The 20,721-nt window shown below is 40.0% G+C and overlaps 1 protein-coding gene across 2 annotated transcripts in view; it reads left to right on the forward strand.

The window, feature by feature from the left end:
- Window positions 1–20,721, forward strand: part of adisspb (adipose secreted signaling protein b) — a 67,120-nt gene that overhangs the window by 3,998 nt on the left and 42,401 nt on the right. For both annotated transcript variants that reach the window (XM_078164136.1, XM_078164137.1), the window contains exon 2: window positions 11,858–11,961. In XM_078164136.1, the coding sequence (XP_078020262.1) occupies window positions 11,943–11,961 (19 nt within the window). In that variant the 5' untranslated portion in view covers window positions 11,858–11,942. The remainder of the gene's footprint in view (window positions 1–11,857; window positions 11,962–20,721) is intronic.

Here is a 20,721-nt window from a genome sequence, read left to right on the forward strand (position 1 = left end):
GCTGCGAAGAATCAAGACCTTTGACAGTTCATGACACCTGTATTAAAAATAACTAACAGCTTTTATGATGTTAAGATAGTCGCTCATAGCCAACTTGCTTTGGATACACTGTCACCACCTATATTGGTCAAGTGCAGAAACATCTGTTCAGGGACATGTTTCACTAGCTTAATTAAAAATATCTGGACAAATTTTGCCTCAGGCCAATGCACATGTTTGGAACTGGAAGCAACCCCTGTTGATTGATAACAAATTAATGTTGCATACGTGGTTCAACATTGTTATGAAATATATCCTACAAATTTTGTATTGTTTGGACAACAGTTTCTGGTTTATAACCCCCTAGTGATCAATTTTAATCAAACTCTCAGGATATGTTTCAGGTACTTAGGTGGAAATCCTGCAAGTCTTGTGATGATTGGCCCAAGGGTTGTGGAATTGGGTCCTTTTGAAGTTCATTGGTCAATATCTTTAAATGAGATATCAACAAGCTTTTAAAAACTGTTCAGTGGTTCCCAACTGGATGGTCGCCATCCAAAAGTGGGTCACAGATCCATTCTGAATGGACCGCAAGTGACTCACAAATGTCTCAAGTTTGTAAAAAACACACTTTTTCTGGAAGTACAGTGAATTTCCGTCATAAACTTTTATTTTGAAGTCTCGTTTCCTGCTGTAGAGTGAGTAAATAATGGACAGCTACTTGACAGAGACAGTAACCTAGTTCGAGGACATGGCCAAAGGCAAATATGGGAAGGAGTCTTTCTTTGCCTCTGTAGGACCTGACTAGGAAGGACCCATTCTACCAAGGACGCGTTCCTTGACTTTGAGAAGCACTGATAGACCGTAACCTAGCTCGACAACATGGCCAATCGCAAGTATGACGCTGACTGTATTAAACTTTGTGGACCTTGAACTAATGACTGAGGAGAAATTTGGACCCTAGGGCTGGGAACCACTGATTTATAGGCTTCGTCCAGTAATGATCCACAGAAAAAGTGGTACATATATGCTAGATGTGTCGAAGGTAGCAGTCCTCAGTCAGGGTCCACAGCTTATTGAGTGTTGAGATATAGAACAGGGGTTACACAGTTAACTGCCGGGTTATTAGTGTCGTGAGTTATCTTTCACTTTAATTGTTTAGTATATAAAATGCTACAAAATAGTGAAAATGCCCTTCACAAGTTCTTAGAGCCCAATGTGCCCATTCAGAAAGTCTAAACTCACAGCAATTCAGTTTATAATAATAAAAGATGAAGAAACAAGGAAAATATTCACATTTGAGAAGCTGAAGCCAATTCATTTTTGACAGTTTTGCATAAAATGACTGAAACCATGAATTGGTTGAGACAATTCTTGCAGATAAACTTTCTGTTCATCCACAAATCAGCTAATTTTTTAATTGTTCAATGGGGAACACCACCCAAATTAAGAGTTTTAATATGTTATTTCCATGGTCTAAGCTCAGCCAATACTTGTGAACATGAGCTACTCTCTCAAAGCCAGAAACCAGAGAAATAAGTACCAGACTTGTGATATAATAGGGTATAAAGTCTGGAGCTGCTCCACAGACAATGAATGGGAGCCTGATTTTATGGACTCAAAGAATGTTTTTTTCTTTTTTATACCCAAATGAGCTTTATTTTAATGTAATGTTCTCAGTTCTGAAACAGAAAATGTACCCATACACTCAGAACATTCCCCTGGGTGCTCTCACTGTTGTCTAGAACATCTTTCCCCAGTCATTATCGATGTAGCACTTCAGACTTTATACTTGATGGCATCACAAATTTAAGTTTTAGCACTCTACCTTTGGATTTGGGAGAGTTGTCTGTGTTTACTCATATTCTTTAATTGTCTGCATGGGAACAACATATAAATTTTGTAAATGGGTGTAGTTTAAGCTCTAGTACCACAACTTATTGACTGGCACAATGAAAAACAAAGGTAAAGGGATATATACAATGTTAACAGTATACTGAGATCAACTTTTTAGTCAATGTTATGTTTCCTGTCACTCCCAGTGTGCGCCTGCATCACATGGAGGAGATCGAATCGCTCTCCGAAAATAACAAGCATAAATTCAAAGCAGGAGACGGGAACCTGTTGCTGCTCTCCACGACATCTGCAATTTTAATTTGCCATCTGTGGCACAGAGCTGAGGGAGAGCTGTCAGCAGCAAAGCTTGCTCGGGCTTCAGGATTTAGATAAGGTGGTCGTGCATTTAAATCAAGTTCAGTGCTCACATGCTTTAAAGGTAACTGTAGAGGGAAGCGGTCTGGACAGTTACCACAATGTGAAGATACAGCAACAACTAAATGAATCATTTAGGTTGTTGCCAGTTATTTATTACTGATAATTAACAACTCATTTATATCTACATCTGTTATATACAGTACAGGCCAAAAGTTTGGACACACCTTCTCATTCAATGCGTTTTCTTTATTTTCATGACTATTTACATTGTAGATTCTCACTGAAGGCATCAAAACTATGAATGAACACATGTGGAGTTATGTACTTAACAAAAAAAGGTGAAATAACTGAAAACATGTTTTATATTCTAGTTTCTTCAAAATAGCCACCCTTTGCTCTGATTACGGCTTTGCACACTCTTGGCATTCTCTCGATGAGCTTCAAGAGGTAGTCACCTGAAATGGTTTTCCAACAGTCTTGAAGGAGTTCCCAGAGGTGTTTAGCACTTGTTGGCCCCTTTGCCTTCACTCTGCGGTCCAGCTCACCCCAAACCATCTCAATTGGGTTCAGGTCCGGTGACTGTGGAGGCTAGGTCATCTGCCGCAGCACTCCATCACTCTCCTTCTTGGTCAAATCGCCCTTACACAGCCTGGAGGTGTGTTTGGGGTCATTGTCCTGTTGAAAAATAAATGATCGTCCAACTAAACGCAAACCGGATGGGATGGCATGTCGCTGCAGGATGCTGTGGTAGCCATGCTGGTTCAGTGTGCCTTCAATTTTGAATAAATTCCCAACAGTGTCACCAGCAAAACACCCCCACACCATCACACCTCCTCCTCCATGCTTCACAGTGGGAACCAGGTATGTGGAATCCATCCGTTCACCTTTTCTGCGTCTCACAAAGACATGGCGGTTGGAACCAAAGATCTCAAATTTGGACTCATCAGACCAAAGCACAGATTTCCACTGGTCTAATGTCCATTCCTTGTGTTTCTTGGCCCAAACAAATCTCTTCTGCTTGTTGCCTCTCCTTAGCAGTGGTTTCCTAGCAGCTATTTGACCATGAAGGCCTGATTGGCGCAGTCTCCTCTTAACAGTTGTTCTAGAGATGGGTCTGCTGCTAGAACTCTGTGTGGCATTCATCTGGTCTCTGATCTGAGCTGCTGTTAACTTGCCATTTCTGAGGCTGGTGACTCAGATGAACTTATCCTCAGAAGCAGAGGTGACTCTTGGTCTTCCTTTCCTGGGTCGGTCCTCATGTGTGCCAGTTTCGTTGTAGCGCTTGATGGTTTTTGCGACTCCACTTGGGGACACATTTAAAGTTTTTGCAATTTTCTGGACTGACTGACCTTCATTTCTTAAAGTAATGATGGCCACTTGTTTTTCTTTAGTTAGCTGATTGGTTATTGCCATAATATGAATTTTAACAGTTGTCCAATAGGGCTGTCGGCTGTGTATTAACCTGACTTCTGCACAACACAACTGATGGTCCCAACCCCATTGATAAAGCAAGAAATTCCACTAATTAACCCTGATAAGGCACACCTGTGAAGTGGAAACCATTTCAGGTGACTACCTCTTGAAGCTCATGGAGAGAATGCCAAGAGTGTGCAAAGCAGTAATCAGAGCAAAGGGTGGCTATTTTGAAGAAACTAGAATATAAAACATGTTTTCAGTTATTTCACCTTTTTTTGTTAAGTACATAACTCCACATGTATTCATTCATAGTTTTGATGCCTTCAGTGAGAATCTACAATGTAAATAGTCATGAAAATAAAGAAAACGCATTGAATGAGAAGGTGTGTCCAAACTTTTGGCCTGTACTGTATACGTCTGTGTGGTAAAGGATCTTTTTGATGTGTGATTATTTTTTTTTGTATGATCCAAAACCGGTGAGAAATCAACAACATCAGCAATCAAGTTACATGCTTCCCTGATGTTAGCATGTAGCTACATGTAGCAGTGTATGTTATGTAAACACTCGCATTAATGTGCCTGGAGCAGACAAAGAAATCCTTCATGAGCTAACAGCTCAACATCAGCTTGTCTTGAAAGTAGAACAACAGTTGGAAACAGAGTATTCAGAACTTTTACATATGTTTACATCATTTTTTGAAACTTATGCTATATATGATTTGAACATCAGACATTGTAACATTCTCTTTTCCAGTCTTTCCCAACCGGTCCGGCCACAGGGTCCACCGTTCTCCTTAGTCATTAGTTCAAGGTCCAGCATCGTACTTGCGTTTGGCCATGTTGTTGAGCTAGGTTACTGTCTCTCAGTGCTTCTTAAAGTCAAAGATGCGTCCTTGGTAGGATGGGTCCTTCCAAGTCAGGTCCTACAGAGGCAAGGAAAGACTCCCTCCTAGCATTTGATGAACACACATTGGAACAGACTAGCAAGTGCCCAGGTGTGTATCATTGACAAGGCCCTGCCTTTAATTCCAGCAAGTCATGCACAAAGATTATGGGTACTTAAGCCCTGTTTCCATCAAACACTTTCAGTATGGCACCTTTGGCACCAAAAGTAACCCTTCAGACATGGTACCTAGACGCTAATGTTTCCATCACAAACAGTACTCTTAAATGCGGGCGGGGTTGTTGTCACTCACTGCTCAGTCCAGCACTCACTGTATTTCAGAACAAAATAAAACAGGCTGCAGTGAGAGTCTTTCCATGGGATATTTAAAAATAGCAGATTGGGGCATTTAGTCCTTCTCAGGCAAGCTCAGGGGTTCAGTGTTGCTGTAGTCCACAGGAACAACGCCCTGTGATGCTTTTTAAAAAAAATATATGTAAATGCTTGAAGATCCACTCATTACTAAAAGTGTATGTCATATTAAAAAACTAAATTAATGATCAAAGTTGTCACATGGAATATTTAAGATGTGCCGATTGATTTATGTCGTCACCTCATACATTGAGTAACATTACAAGTCAATGTTCCACCTTAACAGTTTCCGGCAGTCGGCCCAGTTTCATTTTATAGTTACAGTTTACTAATAAAACTCTCCACGGTATGAACAGTGGTTACATGAGCCTCAAAACCAGCCACAACTCAGCCTTGAGCAGAATGACCGTCCTCTATTGACCAATCGGACTGCAGTGTTCACAGCTCCACCTTTTACTCCCAGATCTGTGTGCTAGGTACCCCAACAGACGGGGGAGCAAAAATGGGGACGGGACGGAACGGTTCCATTGGTACCATCCACAACTTTTCACACTGGAAACAGAAAAAATGCGTATCGAACTGAACTGAACCATACTGCTTGGTGGAAACAGGGCTTTAATGCCAGCTGAGGATACACACATGCATTCTTGAAAATTCTCTAAAGGGAAGACTTGGCCCTTGCTAGAATTCGAAGGATCCTTGATTTTGGAGCAGTCCTTTGGTGGGATTCATCGATGTAGCCTCCTCGAAATTCAGCCGTTTAAGGATCCTTCCTCAACTTTGAGAGGCACTATTTGTCAAGTAGCTGTCCGTTAGTCACTCAGCAGTCACTACAGCACTTCAAGATAAAAGGTCTGTGCTGGAAATTCACTGTACTTCAAAATAAAGCGTGTGTTGTTGTTTTTTTGCAAACTTGGCACATTCATGAGTCACTTGTGGTCCATTCAGAATGGGCCCATGACACACTTTTGGGCCACGACCCACCAGTTGGGAACTACTGATCTATACGACCAAAAATAAGGAAAAAGCATATAAGGTCGACTAACTTTAATTGTATCTGATTTGGCAACAGTGGCACAAAGCTTTTATGTAAACACCTGTAGGTCCCTAAAGTTTGTGCAAAGCTGTACCCATCCAGTCACTCAGACGTTAGGTGTCACCATGCTGCTCTCACATTTCATTCTCATCAGTGGTTTTTCTAATCATAGCGACCCATTTAGGCGCCCAAAAAGGCACTGACATTTCATACTGTTAAAAGTAGATCATTCTTTGATTCAGACCTATTCTCAGTGGACGTGGCATTTTTCTGTTTCATGATGTGACACCCTTTCCTCTCATGTTGCAGCAAGGAAGGCAAAGAGTCTGGCACTGCGCCTTTGTTCCCAGCCCTTGCTGCATTAAAAGAAGGAAGCGCAAACCACAAGTGATTCTTGGGCTCACTGGTTTCGCAAATGTGAGTGAGTCCTGTCAGGAAATGTGTAAAAGGAACAATTAGACTGTTACACCGCCCACTGAAAGGAATCACACACTTCTAAGAACGAGGTCAGACGTGGCACAGTTGGCATTTTTGAATGAGAACATTTCCAAGGGCGATTTTACACCAGCAGCAGCTGATTTTGATGTGGATTGAAATAAGATTCCCTGTATCAAGGCTGGCCAAAAAGAAATGAAAGTAACATCATCTGCCAAACTGTCTGCACTGAGATCAGAAAGCATCTGCTGTTTTCTTGCAGCACATTGCTGGCTGCTTCATTCTGAATTGATTGCTGCAGGATTGAGTCCCAAAACCTGGGAATGAGTTAGCACTTTAGCCCCTCTGGTTCCCTCATCTTAAAGTCACTGGGCTTTTTGAATGGGTTTTTGGTTAGATGCCTGAAATAAGGTCTGTGGTTAACTCAAGCTTAAGAGACATTCACGTTTTGTTCTACAGCATAAAATACATCAGTAAATAACCAGCTCATGAGCAATGAAGCTTCTATGTGTCTTTTAAAAGGTGGTTGCTAACAAGTTGCTAAATGAGACTACAAAGGTTGTTGGGGACATTAAACGTCATCCACTCATTCATCCGCCTTTAACGGTGGTGACGTTGATGTCCCAGCTGACATTGGGCGAAGGGTGGGGTACACCCTGGACAGGTCACCAGACTATCACAGGGCTGACACATAGAGACAGACAATCATTCACACTCACATTCACACCTACAGCCAATTTAGAGTCACCAATTAACCTGCATGTCTTTGGACTGTGGGAGGAAGCTGGAGTACCTGGAGAAACCCACACTCACCCGCCCTGGGTTCAAGCCCCCCCACCCTGGGTTTGAACCAGGAACCCTCTTGCTGTGGGGTGGCAATGCCAAACACTGCACCACTTTGCCGCACTATTAATTAAACCATTATTAAATTGTGAGAAAAACACTTTTGATCACCAAAAAAAAATCTCTTGAAATATAAAAGTAAGAAATCTTGACCATGGTGTGGGAAGATGTGTGTGTGTGTGTGTGTGTGTGTGTGTGTGTGTGTGTTCTCTCTTGGTACAGCTAACAAAACAACTGTGTAGAAGCAATGAAAACACAAAAGCAGGGGCCTGCACTACGAAGCCAGTTTAACGTACCCAGGAGACCTTTTTGTTATGTGGCTTCATTAACCCTAACACTGGCTGTCTGGATAACTAGCATCACCAAGCTGGTTATCAACTAATAATACATTATTATTATTATTATTATTAATAATAATAATAATAATGATAATGATAATAATATTAAACAATAAACATTTTATTTATAGAGGGCTTTTCACAGTACTCAAAGACACTGTACATTAGTAATAAAATAAGATGAGTTTTGATGAGTGATTTGAGCTGGGAGAGGTCGGTGCAGTCTTGAATGTGTTTGAGGAGTGAGTTCCAGAGAAAGGGGGTGGCTGGGGTGAAGAAGGCTCTGTCACCCCAGGTCTGGTGCTTGGTCCTGAGTGGTATAGTCAGGAAGTTGGCTCAGAGGAGCGGCGACTGTGAGAAGGAGTGTGGAGGTGGAGCAGGTCAGTGAGGTAGGAGGGGGCCTGGTTATGGAGGACTTTATGAGTTAAGAGGACTTTGGATTGAATGCGTTGTGGAACAGGGAGCAAGTGGAGGCTCTGGTGGATGGGTGATGTGATCGTGGGAGCTGGAATGGGTGAGGAGTAGGGCAGCGGAGTTCTGGATGTATTGGACTTTAACTAACTCAGTGAACTATGGGTTTTCCTTTCCAGCAACGAGTGTGTTGGTGTGAAATAGGTGGAGTTGTTAATTACAAGCAACATCATCAGAGCCATTAATGGTGATACTGATGACCTGCAAGTCATATTCATCAGAGTGAAATATACGATGGCCTGTAACCTTACAACAGGATAAAAAGATGTAGATAATTTATAAATATTAAAAGTAGGCCAACACTTAATATACGTGTTAATATGATATAGAGTGAATATTTTTTGCTATTTAGTTGAAGGATGAAGAAACCACTTTAAGGACGCATTCACACTGGTGCTATTTGGTCCACTTTAAACGAACCCTGGTCCGCTTCCATTAATAGGTCGGTTCGTTTGGAGTGGTGTGAATGCTCATTCGAACTCTGGTGCGGACCACACGAGCGAACCCTGGTCCGCTTGAAAACTGAGGGTCTTGGTTCACTTGCAAGTGAACCCTGGTGAGGTTCGCTTACAGTGGGAAATGCAGAAGGACTATTCAACGAACCAAAGAGAAGAAGTGAACCAAAGAGAGGAAGTGACGCACAGTGCATTGCATTTTGGTGTTTTTGTGGTGACCAAGCCGGCTGAAGGGAATGGATTTCCATTTTCGGTCCTGGCCAATCAATGAGCCAGGTTTTCTTCTTCATCGTGCTTTTTTTTCTTCCTGGTCAGTGGTCGTTTCGGGCGATACCGCCACCAAACGAGCAGCTGTTGTAACAGCGTGACGTTGTCCAGGCGGTTTGGTCCGCTTTACAAAGTGCAGTGTGAAATTGAACCAAACCAAATGAAGGTGTGAAATTTTTCGGCATTCCCCGCCCAATCGAACTGAGTCCTCCCGACTATCCTGGTGTGAATGCGCCCTATTTCACATAAAAACTCTTAATCTTAGACTGTTTCTGCTAACAAAAAATGGAAAAGTAGCTCATGACAGATGAAATTTATCAAACTGAAATGTTAATGTGGATTATTTTTCGAATAAAAGACAATTTTTTGTTTTTGCTTCCAGTTCTCATCACATAGGTGTCTTATGATATTCTGAGCTGCAGTGTAAAATCGGCCACGCTGTCAGGTATCACTCCGGGGATTAAATATTAATGTAAAATGCAGCCAACATCATCATAATGTCATAAAGCTGTCCATGCTGCCTGATTGATTAATATGTCCTTTAAACTGATTTTCACAAAGTACCAGTTAGGTATCTTTTGAATGTGTAATAGCATTATTTTCTGCCCCAGCTCTTATGGTAGTAGGATTTAAAGGGACCTATTATGCTTTCCCATATTTTGTGTCTTATATAGTATTATAATGAGGGATATTCATATTAATTGTGGCAATAATGAGATAAACATATGTTGAAGTATTTGCCCTATGTAATGTCATGAATTTCTTACACAATCATCTGCTCCAGGTGTTAACATTACTTAGCTTACACTGCTACATGTAGCTACATGCTAACGTCAGGGAAACATGTAAACTTGGTTGCAGATGTTGTGAAATTCTCCCTGATTGAATCATTTTCCTGCTGGAAAATGTTGGGTTGTGTTGAGAAGCTTTTATTGGTTATTTTTTACTTCAGAAAAGGCTGCTCTACTTCATTACAGTCATGCTCCCACTGCAAGTACACTGCTAACATACATGTAGCTACATGCTAATGTTAGGGAAATATGTAAACTTGGTCGCCAATATTGTAAATTTCTCCCTAATGTCACATCATATTCCTACTGGAACATGTGTGGTTGTGTTTAGAAAATTTTATTGGTGATTTTTCACAGTAAAAAGTGCTGCTATTCTCCGTTACAGTCATTCCCTGACTGTAAGTACATTGCTAACATACATTTAGCAACATGCTAACATCAGGGAAACATGTGCCAGTGTTGTCAATTTCTCCCTAATTTAGGATTATATTACTGCTGGAACATGTGCGGTTGTGTTTAGAAGCTTTTTTTGGTAATTTTTCACGATAAAAAGTGCAGCTGTTCTCTATTACAGACATTTCCTGACCGTAAGTACAATGCTAATGTACATTTAGCCACATGCTAACGTTAGGGAAACATCTTGGTTGCCAGTGTTGTAACTTTCTCCCTGATTTAGTGTGTCTTAGGTTGTGTTTAGAAGGTTTTGTTGGTGATTTTTCACAGTAAAAAGTGCCACTTTTCTATCTTACAGTCATTTCGTGGCTGCAATGATAGTGCAGAGATGCCGAGACCCGGAAACGCTGACCAATTTTTCGAGAGGGGGGCTTAAAGAGAGACAAGTGCTAAACGGAGCGTTAAATACAGAGGGTGAATACAAGCATTTTGGCACAGATAGTATGGGGATGATTAACTGTGTTTTGAAAATTAAATCACGTAAACATGTTCCAGCAGAAACTGAAAATAAACCTCATAATGAGCATATTAGATCCTCCTTTGCAAACTTTCTTGATTTTTACTTGAATGACAACTGCAACAATGAGCCTAGCAGTACAGCAGTTTTCACTTCTAACATAAGTTGAGATTATGTAATAATTACGGCTGTCAAGCCATTAATAAATGAATCTCATTAATTACACGCTCTGTGATTAATTAACCTAAATTAATTGCATGCATCAGTTTTTGCTGTCAAAGTATTTAAAAAAATTAAATTCAAATGAGTTTTGGCAGATGTGTTGTAGTAAGGCTGCTGGATTTTGGACACAATTGTCCCCCCTGTCCTCTACCACTGAAACTGGTCTGCAGTCCATGGCAATCCATTTTGCAAGGGAGTTAGATAGTCAGTCACAGGTAGACTTACTCACTTTGTGTCTGAACGCCTGGTCGAATGGGGCTTGATGAGGCTCACTGCTAGTGAGCCTCAGAGGCTGTGCTAGCATGGACCACTGGTTCACTGCTAAATACTTTGTGTTGAGGTGATATTTTAGGTTTTTAGTACTTATATGGTACCAAAATTCCTTACTGCAGAAATTGGTGCTCCTATCAACAGTTCCATCTGGGCGTTTTTTTAAATGTGAATGTTTCATCCACAGGGCCAAACAGCTTTGTCTCATCTGTCTCCATCATGTTACAAAGACTAGGTCAAAGGGCACCACTGAAGGTGATTAATCAGCATAAATTCTTTTAAGGCAATGATTAATGAATCGAAATTAACACATTATTTTGACAGCCCTAGTAATGATATAACGACTTTGGTTGTAATATGTGAAATCACAGCTTTGGGGAAACTTGTCAGACTGAACACGTGTTGGTTATTGTTGTATAACAGCAGTAATGCCCCACAATAACACTACTCTCTCTCACCTGTTATTGCAGCAATATATTACACAGACCTGCCAACTATTGGTTTCACTTATGTGCTGCCATTTGTTTCCTTTATTTTCATATCTATATTAAGCACCTCTCAGAGACGTAATGAACATTTTCCATCTGTGTGAAGCCCACAAACAGCAGCTTCAGCCCCGAGCTAATCCTCTTAGACTGTTTTTGTTGTTTTGTTGTTTTCCTTTAATTGAAGTCTCTGCCGGGAGTCTCTGGTACTCCTGGATTGACTAGTGCTGCACAGCTGTGCTCTCAGCTGAAATACAGGCTAACCTGGGGTTATGTATTTAAAAAGAAAATCACTCCGGGACGCTCACTGCGGCGAGCCGTTATTTTGGCTGCTTCATGTTCAACCTTTACCTCCCTCCTTACCTTCCACTGCTCTTCTGTTGACCTAATCACCGCTGATAGGTTTCACTCTCTCTTTATTTCTAAGTGCTTATCTCTTATTGTCTCTTCTGTCTTGACTTGGTTTGCAGGGTTGTTCTGAGGTCAGACTGCTGAGATGACAAGGCTGTGACAGTGTGTGTCCAAGTGTGTCGGTACTGGACCAATTCCTGTGACATGGCTGCTGCTAAGAAGAGTGAGTTTTTATCATTGCTTTCACTGCCTTTGTAATTACTGTGATGTACTTTAAAGGTTCTTCTCCTAACTCATTCAGTAGTACAAAGTCCAATAGTGGTTTTCTACAACTTTGGGAAGCTGTGGAATCTATTTTAAATTACAGATACTGCTTTGAGGCAGACAGGACAGGTAGTAGTGGTTAATATTTAAGATGTAGGCAGCCCAGGCAAACCTCAGGATCCAGTCTTATGCCTTTGTTTTTGTTGGCAACAGGCTGCAAAATAAACTGCACAAATTTATTTTAGGGGAGTGAGGGAGGTACTGAGAAAGTCCTAGTTTGGCAATAGAAAGAAAACCAGTCCACTGTTCCTAAATCCAGATTTCCTGTGAGAATTATTCAGTGTCCGTCTTCTCCATTTTAAGGTCCAGTGTGTAAGATTTAGGGGGATTTAGTGGCATCAAGCGGTGAGGATTGCAGATTGCAACCAGCTGAAACTTCCCCAGAGCCAAATTATCCACAGAGGTCTATTCCTCTGCAAAACAATTGGACCAGTTGATTAAAACACTGAATAAAGCAGTTTCATGTTACAAATCAGTGTTTCTGTGATGCTGTTTTGCACGCCCCAGACGTGCCGCCGGCTTAGCACCTGCTAATGTGTGCTCATCACCTAATTTCTCTGATAGCTACATGCTCAACTTATTTCTGATCCAGACGTCCCAGATTTTTTTTTACTACGAGGTCTCTTCCTCTCCAAAACAAATGGACCAGGTGATTTAAACCGGTAAAAACACTGAATAAAGCTGTTTCGTGTTAAAAACATCAGTGTTCTTTTGATGCCCTCATCACAGAGGGGCTGCTAGCTATGGTGACCAGCTTGAAACTGCGAAAGGCCCTATCTAGAGCCAGTGTATGAACATTGTGGGCTTGTGTAGAAACATGCCAGTGCAACAAGGCGGACTTGGTATACAAGGACCCGCTCCCTATTTAGATATAAATGACTCATTCTAAGGTAACAATACACACCGACTTTTATTTTCAGGTGATTATTCAGTAAGGAAAACATAGTTATTATATTATGTTCCATTTCTGTCTAATATATCCCCCTAAATCCTACACACTGCACCTTTAATTGTTCCATCTCTGCTCTTCGATACTGATTCGCAAGTGGATCTTAAACAAAACACTGTTTTAATTTAGTTCAGTCAGAAATATTTTGGTTTAAGAAAACTTTATTTCCATTTGCAGTATTATATTTGGTGGTATGGCTGTGTTCTGGGGCCTCTCTGCCTTTTTGGCCTACGCAGAAAGCCTCTTCCACGCGCCTATGTGGAAAGCCATAAGACAGAGAGAGCACACCTGTCTGCCCTTCCACGTGTCTACGTGAAAATCCATAAGGCAGAGGGAGCATACCTGTCTGCCCTTCCACATGCAAATGAGGAAAGCCTGTGGCAGAGAGCAAATCTCCCTGCCCTTCCATGCACAAATATGGAAAGCCTAAGGCAGGGAGAGCTTCAGCTAAGACCCCCCGGGACCAGAACAGAGCACCATCAATGACAAACAGAAATGACATCGATAAGTCAGACAACAAGGAAGCAGCAACAGTAGGCAGGCCAGAGCAGTTTAAATAGGGCGCCCTGAATGAGATTCACCAATTGGTTGCATAGAAAGGAATCATGTGATCTATCAGCTGACTCCCTTCCATCAATCAGCTGCTCCATCAGTTGATTGGGCTGTTTGAGATCACCTGATGTAGCTGGGATGTGAGCTGAACTAATGCTGTGCTCAATTTTTATAGCAATAATTTACAAAAACACAAACACAACTTTAAGGTGCATTTACAGGTAATCACATACATCTCAAAGTTACATTATGGTGCACAGGACTGATTACTTCCTGTACACAAACGCTCCTTTACCATCATAATGTTTGTAGCTGTACCCCATAATCTGCTGTAAGTGAATTAAACTTTGACATCTTTAAATATTGTATACTTTATTGCCATTTCAACATGATTGATTGGACTCAGCCTGAATTCAAAGTTTTTTATTTGGGCTTGGCTGTTGCAATAAAAAACAACAGGATGACAGGTCCTTCGGTGTAACGTGATTGAGAACTCCACATTAACCTTTTCGCTGGTGAGACATCCTGTGGGCATTGCAGGAAGGATAATCAATTAGATTTAAATTCACAATCGATTTCTTCTTGCGGTCGGGTTTCTTGGGAAAAAGAGAGAAGGGTGTGTTGATACTGGTGAGTCAGTGTCAGCAGCTTTTACAACAGATTTTTGTGAAGGCAAGCAAATTTATTTCCTCAAAAGCAGGAAGGGCTCAATGAAAATAATAAAACAAAAACACTGGAAGAGAATGAGACCTTGCAGAGAGCTGTAAAAGCTGAACCACATTTTTTATTACAGCTATGAATATGCTTCATCTCCTCCTCAGTGGAGTATGGGCACTTGTTGTCTCCTAGGACCGCTCTGCAGGCCTTTGTTCTCTGTGATAAGGTCACTGGATGAAGGGCAGTGCAGAGGGAGCCTCTCTATTGACTTTGCCTATGTATTTTTCATGTGTTTGGATGGACTGAAATGTCACAGAAGAGGGTTTTCTGCCTTTTATTGTTACATGGAGAGGTAGGAATGTGTTGCCACTTTTGGGAGAATAAATGTTTTTAATAAATAAGAGCGCTGAGCCTGAACAGTTTCACAATAGATGAGGATATTCAAACTTTGTCTACACTAATATAGTAATGCTAATTTTCTTCGGAAAGCTTTTAGTTGAAACGTTCGCCATTACTTTGAGTGAGAACAGGAAAAACAGAGCATTTTGTAAAGAACTGATGTGGTCGTCAGCTGGCACATGTTTCTCAACTTGGGACTCATCTCAAACATCAAGTATAAATTTTCAAGCCACTGGCATGAGACTTGCTTTGGCGTTTCGGTTCTCTCTTCCCCTCAAAAAGAAAAAACAAGGCTCACAGACATGATACGTCACACACACTCCCACGCCCATCCAGACCACTCTCTCTTCTGGATAACAGTGTGTGAGCAGGCGAGGTGTGTGTTTCTGCATCTGCAGGATTTCAGACTGTGACTATTGAGTCACAATTTTGTTCACCAGTGCGACTTGCAAATATTATTAATGTGTGTTCTGCAGAGCTGTTAGATTGTTTCCTGCTCACGGTGAATAAATCCTCACGTCAAATGGCGCTGCTGTAACGGTTTAAATTTCCGCTAACTGCTAACAGCTAACAGCTAAGTGTTGACTGAGTTTCAAGTTCATTGCAAAAAACATATAAACCAGCTCAATTCAAACAGGGTGCTTCAGAGTGAAAGCACCAGTGGTTCAGCATTGATTTATTTAATTAGAGTTTAACCTTGTTCTAACATCATTTTATTTAAATTTATTCTAACAGTACTGTATTTACCTTATTATTTATTATACCAGTACTTAGCAGTAGTAATTTTATTATAGCAGTGCTTTATTTAACTTTATTATAACAATTCTTTATTTAACTTTGTTATATCAGTACTTTTTTTAACTGAATTTTTAGTATAACAATACGTTAACTTTATTATAATAGTACTTTAATTTTATCATAACAGTACTTTAACTTTATTATAACCATGCTTTAATTTTATTATAACAGTGCTTTATTTAACTTTATTATAACAGTGCTTTATTTAGCTTTATTCCAACAGTACTGTATTTAACTTTATTATAACCATGCTTTAATTTTATTATAGCAGTGCTTTATTTAACTTTATTATAACAGTACTTTATTTAGCTTTATTCCAACAGTACTTTATTTAACTTTTTTATAACAATACTTTGTTTAACTTTATCATAACTGTACCTTATTTAACTTTATTATAACTGTACTGTATTTAGCTTTATTCCAACAGTACTTTATTTAACTTTAACAGTACTTTAATTAATTGCTATAGCAGTACTTTAACTGTATTATAACAATACCTTGTCTAACTTTATAATAACATTACTTAATTGTACTCAGTTTTATTATAACAGTACTTTATTTAACTTAATTCTAGCCAGACTTTAATTTAATCATAACAGTACTTTATTTAACTTAATTCTAGCCAGACTTTAATTTAATCATAACAGTACTTTATTTAACTTAATTCTAACCAGACTTTAATTTAATCATAACAGTACTTTATTTAACAATATGTTGTTTAACTTTATTGTAACAGTACTTAATTTAATTTTATTATGACTGTACTTTGTTTAACTGTATTATGAAGATAATTCTACCTTTATTATAACAGTAACATAATAACAGTTAACTTTATTTTAGCAGTACTTTAATTTTATAATAACTGTTTAATTTTATTATAAAAAAGTACTGTGTTTAAATTTATTATAAACATATTTTAATTTTAACTTTATTATAACTGTACCTTATTCAACTCATTATTACAACAGTACTTTAATTAACTTTAACAGTACTTAATTTAATTGTTATAGCAGTACTTTGACTTAATTATAACAGTATTTTCTTTAACTTTATTGTAACAATATTGTTGTGATGCACTAAATGTGACTTTATTATGGTCCAAAAGATGACAGGTACAGTTGGCCAGCAGTAATTTTCACATTATTGAATCTAGTGCCCTTTGAAAGGTATGGACACCCCTGTCTTAGGTAGATGAAACCAACACTGTCTCCTTCATTGTATTCACTTGTTTTGTATGTTAATATAGCTGACCATACTGTTTGGTTGTCAACACTCACTTATATTTGTGTTTCTTCTAAAAACGCTGGCAAAGAAATCACTGGCTCGCTGTTTGCAGTGGCAAAGAGCAGAGATGCAAAAGGAGAAATGTAGACAGAGATGGATTTGTGCAATCTAACCACTGGCTGGCAACTAGTGGGCCTAAATCACAATTGAATTTGTGCTTTACAAATGCTGGAGTCCCAGGTGTCTTTGTTTCTTAATGTCTTTACCAGATGAAGAAGCATGCGATTTACAGAGGGATGAGAGAACACTCGAGTTTATCAAAACAGGAAGGAAACTGTACGTTAGTGGTTTTTGTCACATGACAGAGCTCATTAATTGTAGGAGTTGAAAGTTCAGCTGTGCAGCCTGCAGATGCTGCATTGATGGAAACCAAATGTGGTGCTTCTTTTCTGATCTTTGCTTTATACAAACATGCAGTTTTTGGTTTTATTTTGAGCCTGATGAAATCTTGGTAAAAGAGAATGAGTTCAGAGAAGGAGACACTGTAATATCCAGCAGAGCAGGGGCAGATACACTGACAGATTAGCGGAGGGACAGACGTAGACGGAGATTAATTTGAAATAAGCCAGTTCAGTGGGATTGCATGTGCGCACACGTGTGCATGTTTATGTATGTGTGCACAATGCATCTGTGTGGGTATGGGTTTGCTTCCACGGAGAGGTTAAGTGTGTTGGGTTTGTCTGAGATTATCGGACCAATCTAAAAGGCCACAGATCTCAGTGTTGTCATAATGAGCCTGAGCTCGACTACTGCTCTGAGCGGGTCTGTACAGGTGCATCATATGCAAATATAAAGTAAGAAGAGCTGAAGGAGTAAACATTGAAGTGATGCTGTAAAATGTGCTGGTGACAGATGTGTTTTTCCTGTGCAAACAAGGTAGGCGCCAGCTGTCTCACAAATTAATAAGCAGAATGATGACAGTAGAGATGAGACCTATCGTGGCAGGTGGGCCCAAACTGGGGCAGGTGATGTTACACACATTGCACACTACGCAGTTAAATGATTTGTTGGCCCTGTAGGGAATTAGTAGCATTTTCAGGTGCCAGATGGTTGATTAATTAAATATTATGCAATAATACATTAACACTGTACAGTTATAAACGCTCTTATTTATTACTTCTTGAGTCTAATGTAATGAACAAGGCTACAATAACCTTATAATATTGAGAAATTATCCAAGAAATTTCTGCGGCTGTGTTTAGGAACATACAGCAGGTGAGGTGAGGTGAGGTGAGGTGAGGTGAGGAAACAGGACAGGACAGGACAGGACACAGCTTTACATTGAAGAAGAATTCAAGGAAAACAAGAAAAAATCATCCACAGTTAGATGCTCCATCTTTGCAGCTCTGTAAAGGGAACAGCCATAAAACCAGGGTCATTACATTCTGCTGCAGGGATAAAATTACCATACTTTCCCATACAACACAGAGTCAACAACTAAAAAGAACATAATAAGTGGCTGTGAAAACATAACTGCTGAACTAGCCTTTGAGGAATCCTCATAATAATGAAATACTATTACATTAAGAGAACAATGAGTGATATATCCACAGTGAAAGAGCATTACAGTTCAGACATTTTGTTTTTGATAAATAAGCTTTGTTGTGTTTTGGTTTTAGAATTACAGAATTATTATTAGAGAATTAGAGAATTGGCTCGTCTGCACAAGAAGGCTGACTGTGTGTCGTATGTTTTGAGGCATATTTAACAGCAGTGCTTGTTTGTAAAGACACACATGACATCACATATTAGCGGAGCTGAATGGTGAGTCTTACATTCATGACACTGATGGTTATTTATGCCTCCATGCTGGTGACAGCCGTGGCCAGAGGCATTATGTTTTTGGTTGTGCCTTCCGTCTGTCATCCAATCTTATGAACACAATATCCCAAGAACACTGAGGGGGATTTTCTCAGTTTTGGCACAAACGTCCACTTGGACCTAAAGATGAACTGATTAGATTTTTATAGTCAAAGGTCAAGGTCACTATCACATTGTCCTTCCCATTCTTGTGAACACGATATCCCACAAACACTTTGAGGGGATTTCTTCAGTTTTGGCACAAACATTCATTTGGACCTATAGATGAACTGATTGAAATTTGATGGTCAGAGTTCAAAGTCACTGTGACATTGTCCAACCCATTCTTGTGAACACGACATTTCAAGAACACTCCGAGGGAGTTTATTCAGTTTTGGCACAAACGTACATTTGGACTCATTGATCAACTGACTGAAATTTGGTGGTCAAAGGTCAAAGTCACTGTGACCTCGTCTGTCTCACTCTTGTGAATGCAACATCTCAAAAATTGGAATTTCTTCAAATTTGGCACAAATGCTCGCTTGGACCTAAAGATAAACTGATTAGAATTCAATGTCAAAGGTCAAGGTCACAGGGGTGTCGGTAGCGTAGTGGATAGTGCCGGCGCCCCATGTACAGAGGTGATGCCTCGCTGCAGCGGGCGCAGGTTTGACTTCGGCTTGCAACCATTTGCTGCATGTCTCACACACACACACACACACACACACACACACACACACACACACACCCTCACCCCATTTCACTCTGTCCTATACATTAAAGGCAAAAAGCCCCCCAAAAAAATCTGTAAAAAAAAGGTCAAGATCACAGTGACCTTGCATCGGTTGTGTTCTTGTGAACGTGATATCTAAAGAACTGCTTGAGGGAATATCCTCAAATTTGGCACAAATGTCCGCTTGGACTCACCAGTGAACTAATTAGAATTTGGTGGTCATTGCTCAAAGGTCAAGGCCACTGTGACTTCCCAAAATATATTTTTGGTCATATCTCAAGAATTCCAATGTTAACTATGATGAAATTTCACACAAATGTCTAATAAGATAAAAATGATGAAGTGATGACATTTTATATCCAAAAGGTCAAAGGTCGGCTTTACTGTGACATCATGTTGCTTTGTAAAAACACTTTTCTAACCGTTACTCAGCGTCATAACTCTAGATCTTCTGTGCTGTCAGAGGGATGATGTATGTGAAGCATTTATGTTTTCATAGTAAGTGCAGTTTGACTGGTATGCAGAGGCGTACAGCGTGTGGCGGTAATTGTAGTTCCTAATAGCTGTTACATCATTTGAATGGATTCTTACTTTGGAGAGGGAGCTCAGTTAGACTCACTGCAAATGAAAGCCCTCTCTCTTTAACAACTCCAGGGGGTATTACGTACCCTTTAAACCCTAGTTGCTGGTAGACTGGCTCACAGTGTGAAAGCCTGCCATTATTAAGCTTGGTGTGTGAATGTAATTACAGTCATGGAGCCCTATTGTATGAACTTCTAGGGTTCATACAGAAAGCCTCTTATAGCAGGAGCAGTGACCTTAAATAACAGGTCCCGTCATGTGATGTGATGATGAACTCACAGCTTAAGTTTCTGGATTCAGTAGAGTCTTTTTTTTCTCTCGGGATAAATACACCTTTCATATTCTTATTGAATATTTTCACTGGTGTGTGATGTTGAAAGCATGCCATTTTTGGTGATAATTTCTAAATTTTTGCTCTCACATGTCTCAAAGCGAGGGTGCCCAGTCATAAGTGAGTAGTTCTGTGCTTTTAGAGCTGATGTTTTTGAAGTGTGGTGTGAGAGCTGTGGTGTAACTTGTGTGATAAGAGTGTCTCACATACTCATCATTGGTGGTGCCAGTCTGTGGCAGGCAAGATGCAATGTTGAACTGTTGGAAAGATTTTCAAGCATTAAAGGTCCAGTAATTTCCTCTTTCGTTGGTGTTATGACTGCCCAGTAGTACCCGGACAACCGAGCCGTGGCGGCACACAGGTATGTGGCGTGTCAGAGGAGAAACGAGCTGTTCACATTTCCCTCTTTGACGCAGGTAACGGCCCACAAACCTCACCGCGCTTTAGGGATTGTTCTTTACTTATGAAGGGACTGTTCTTTACTTGTCAGGGGAGGAGGGTGGCTGGTTGATTTTAATTTTATTTATTTATTTTATTTTGATCCCCCTTATGTTAATCGCTTATTGATGCAGTT

Source organism: Epinephelus lanceolatus, chromosome 22 (assembly GCF_041903045.1).
Source record: "Epinephelus lanceolatus isolate andai-2023 chromosome 22, ASM4190304v1, whole genome shotgun sequence".
Classification (NCBI taxonomy): Eukaryota; Metazoa; Chordata; class Actinopteri; order Perciformes; family Serranidae; genus Epinephelus; species Epinephelus lanceolatus.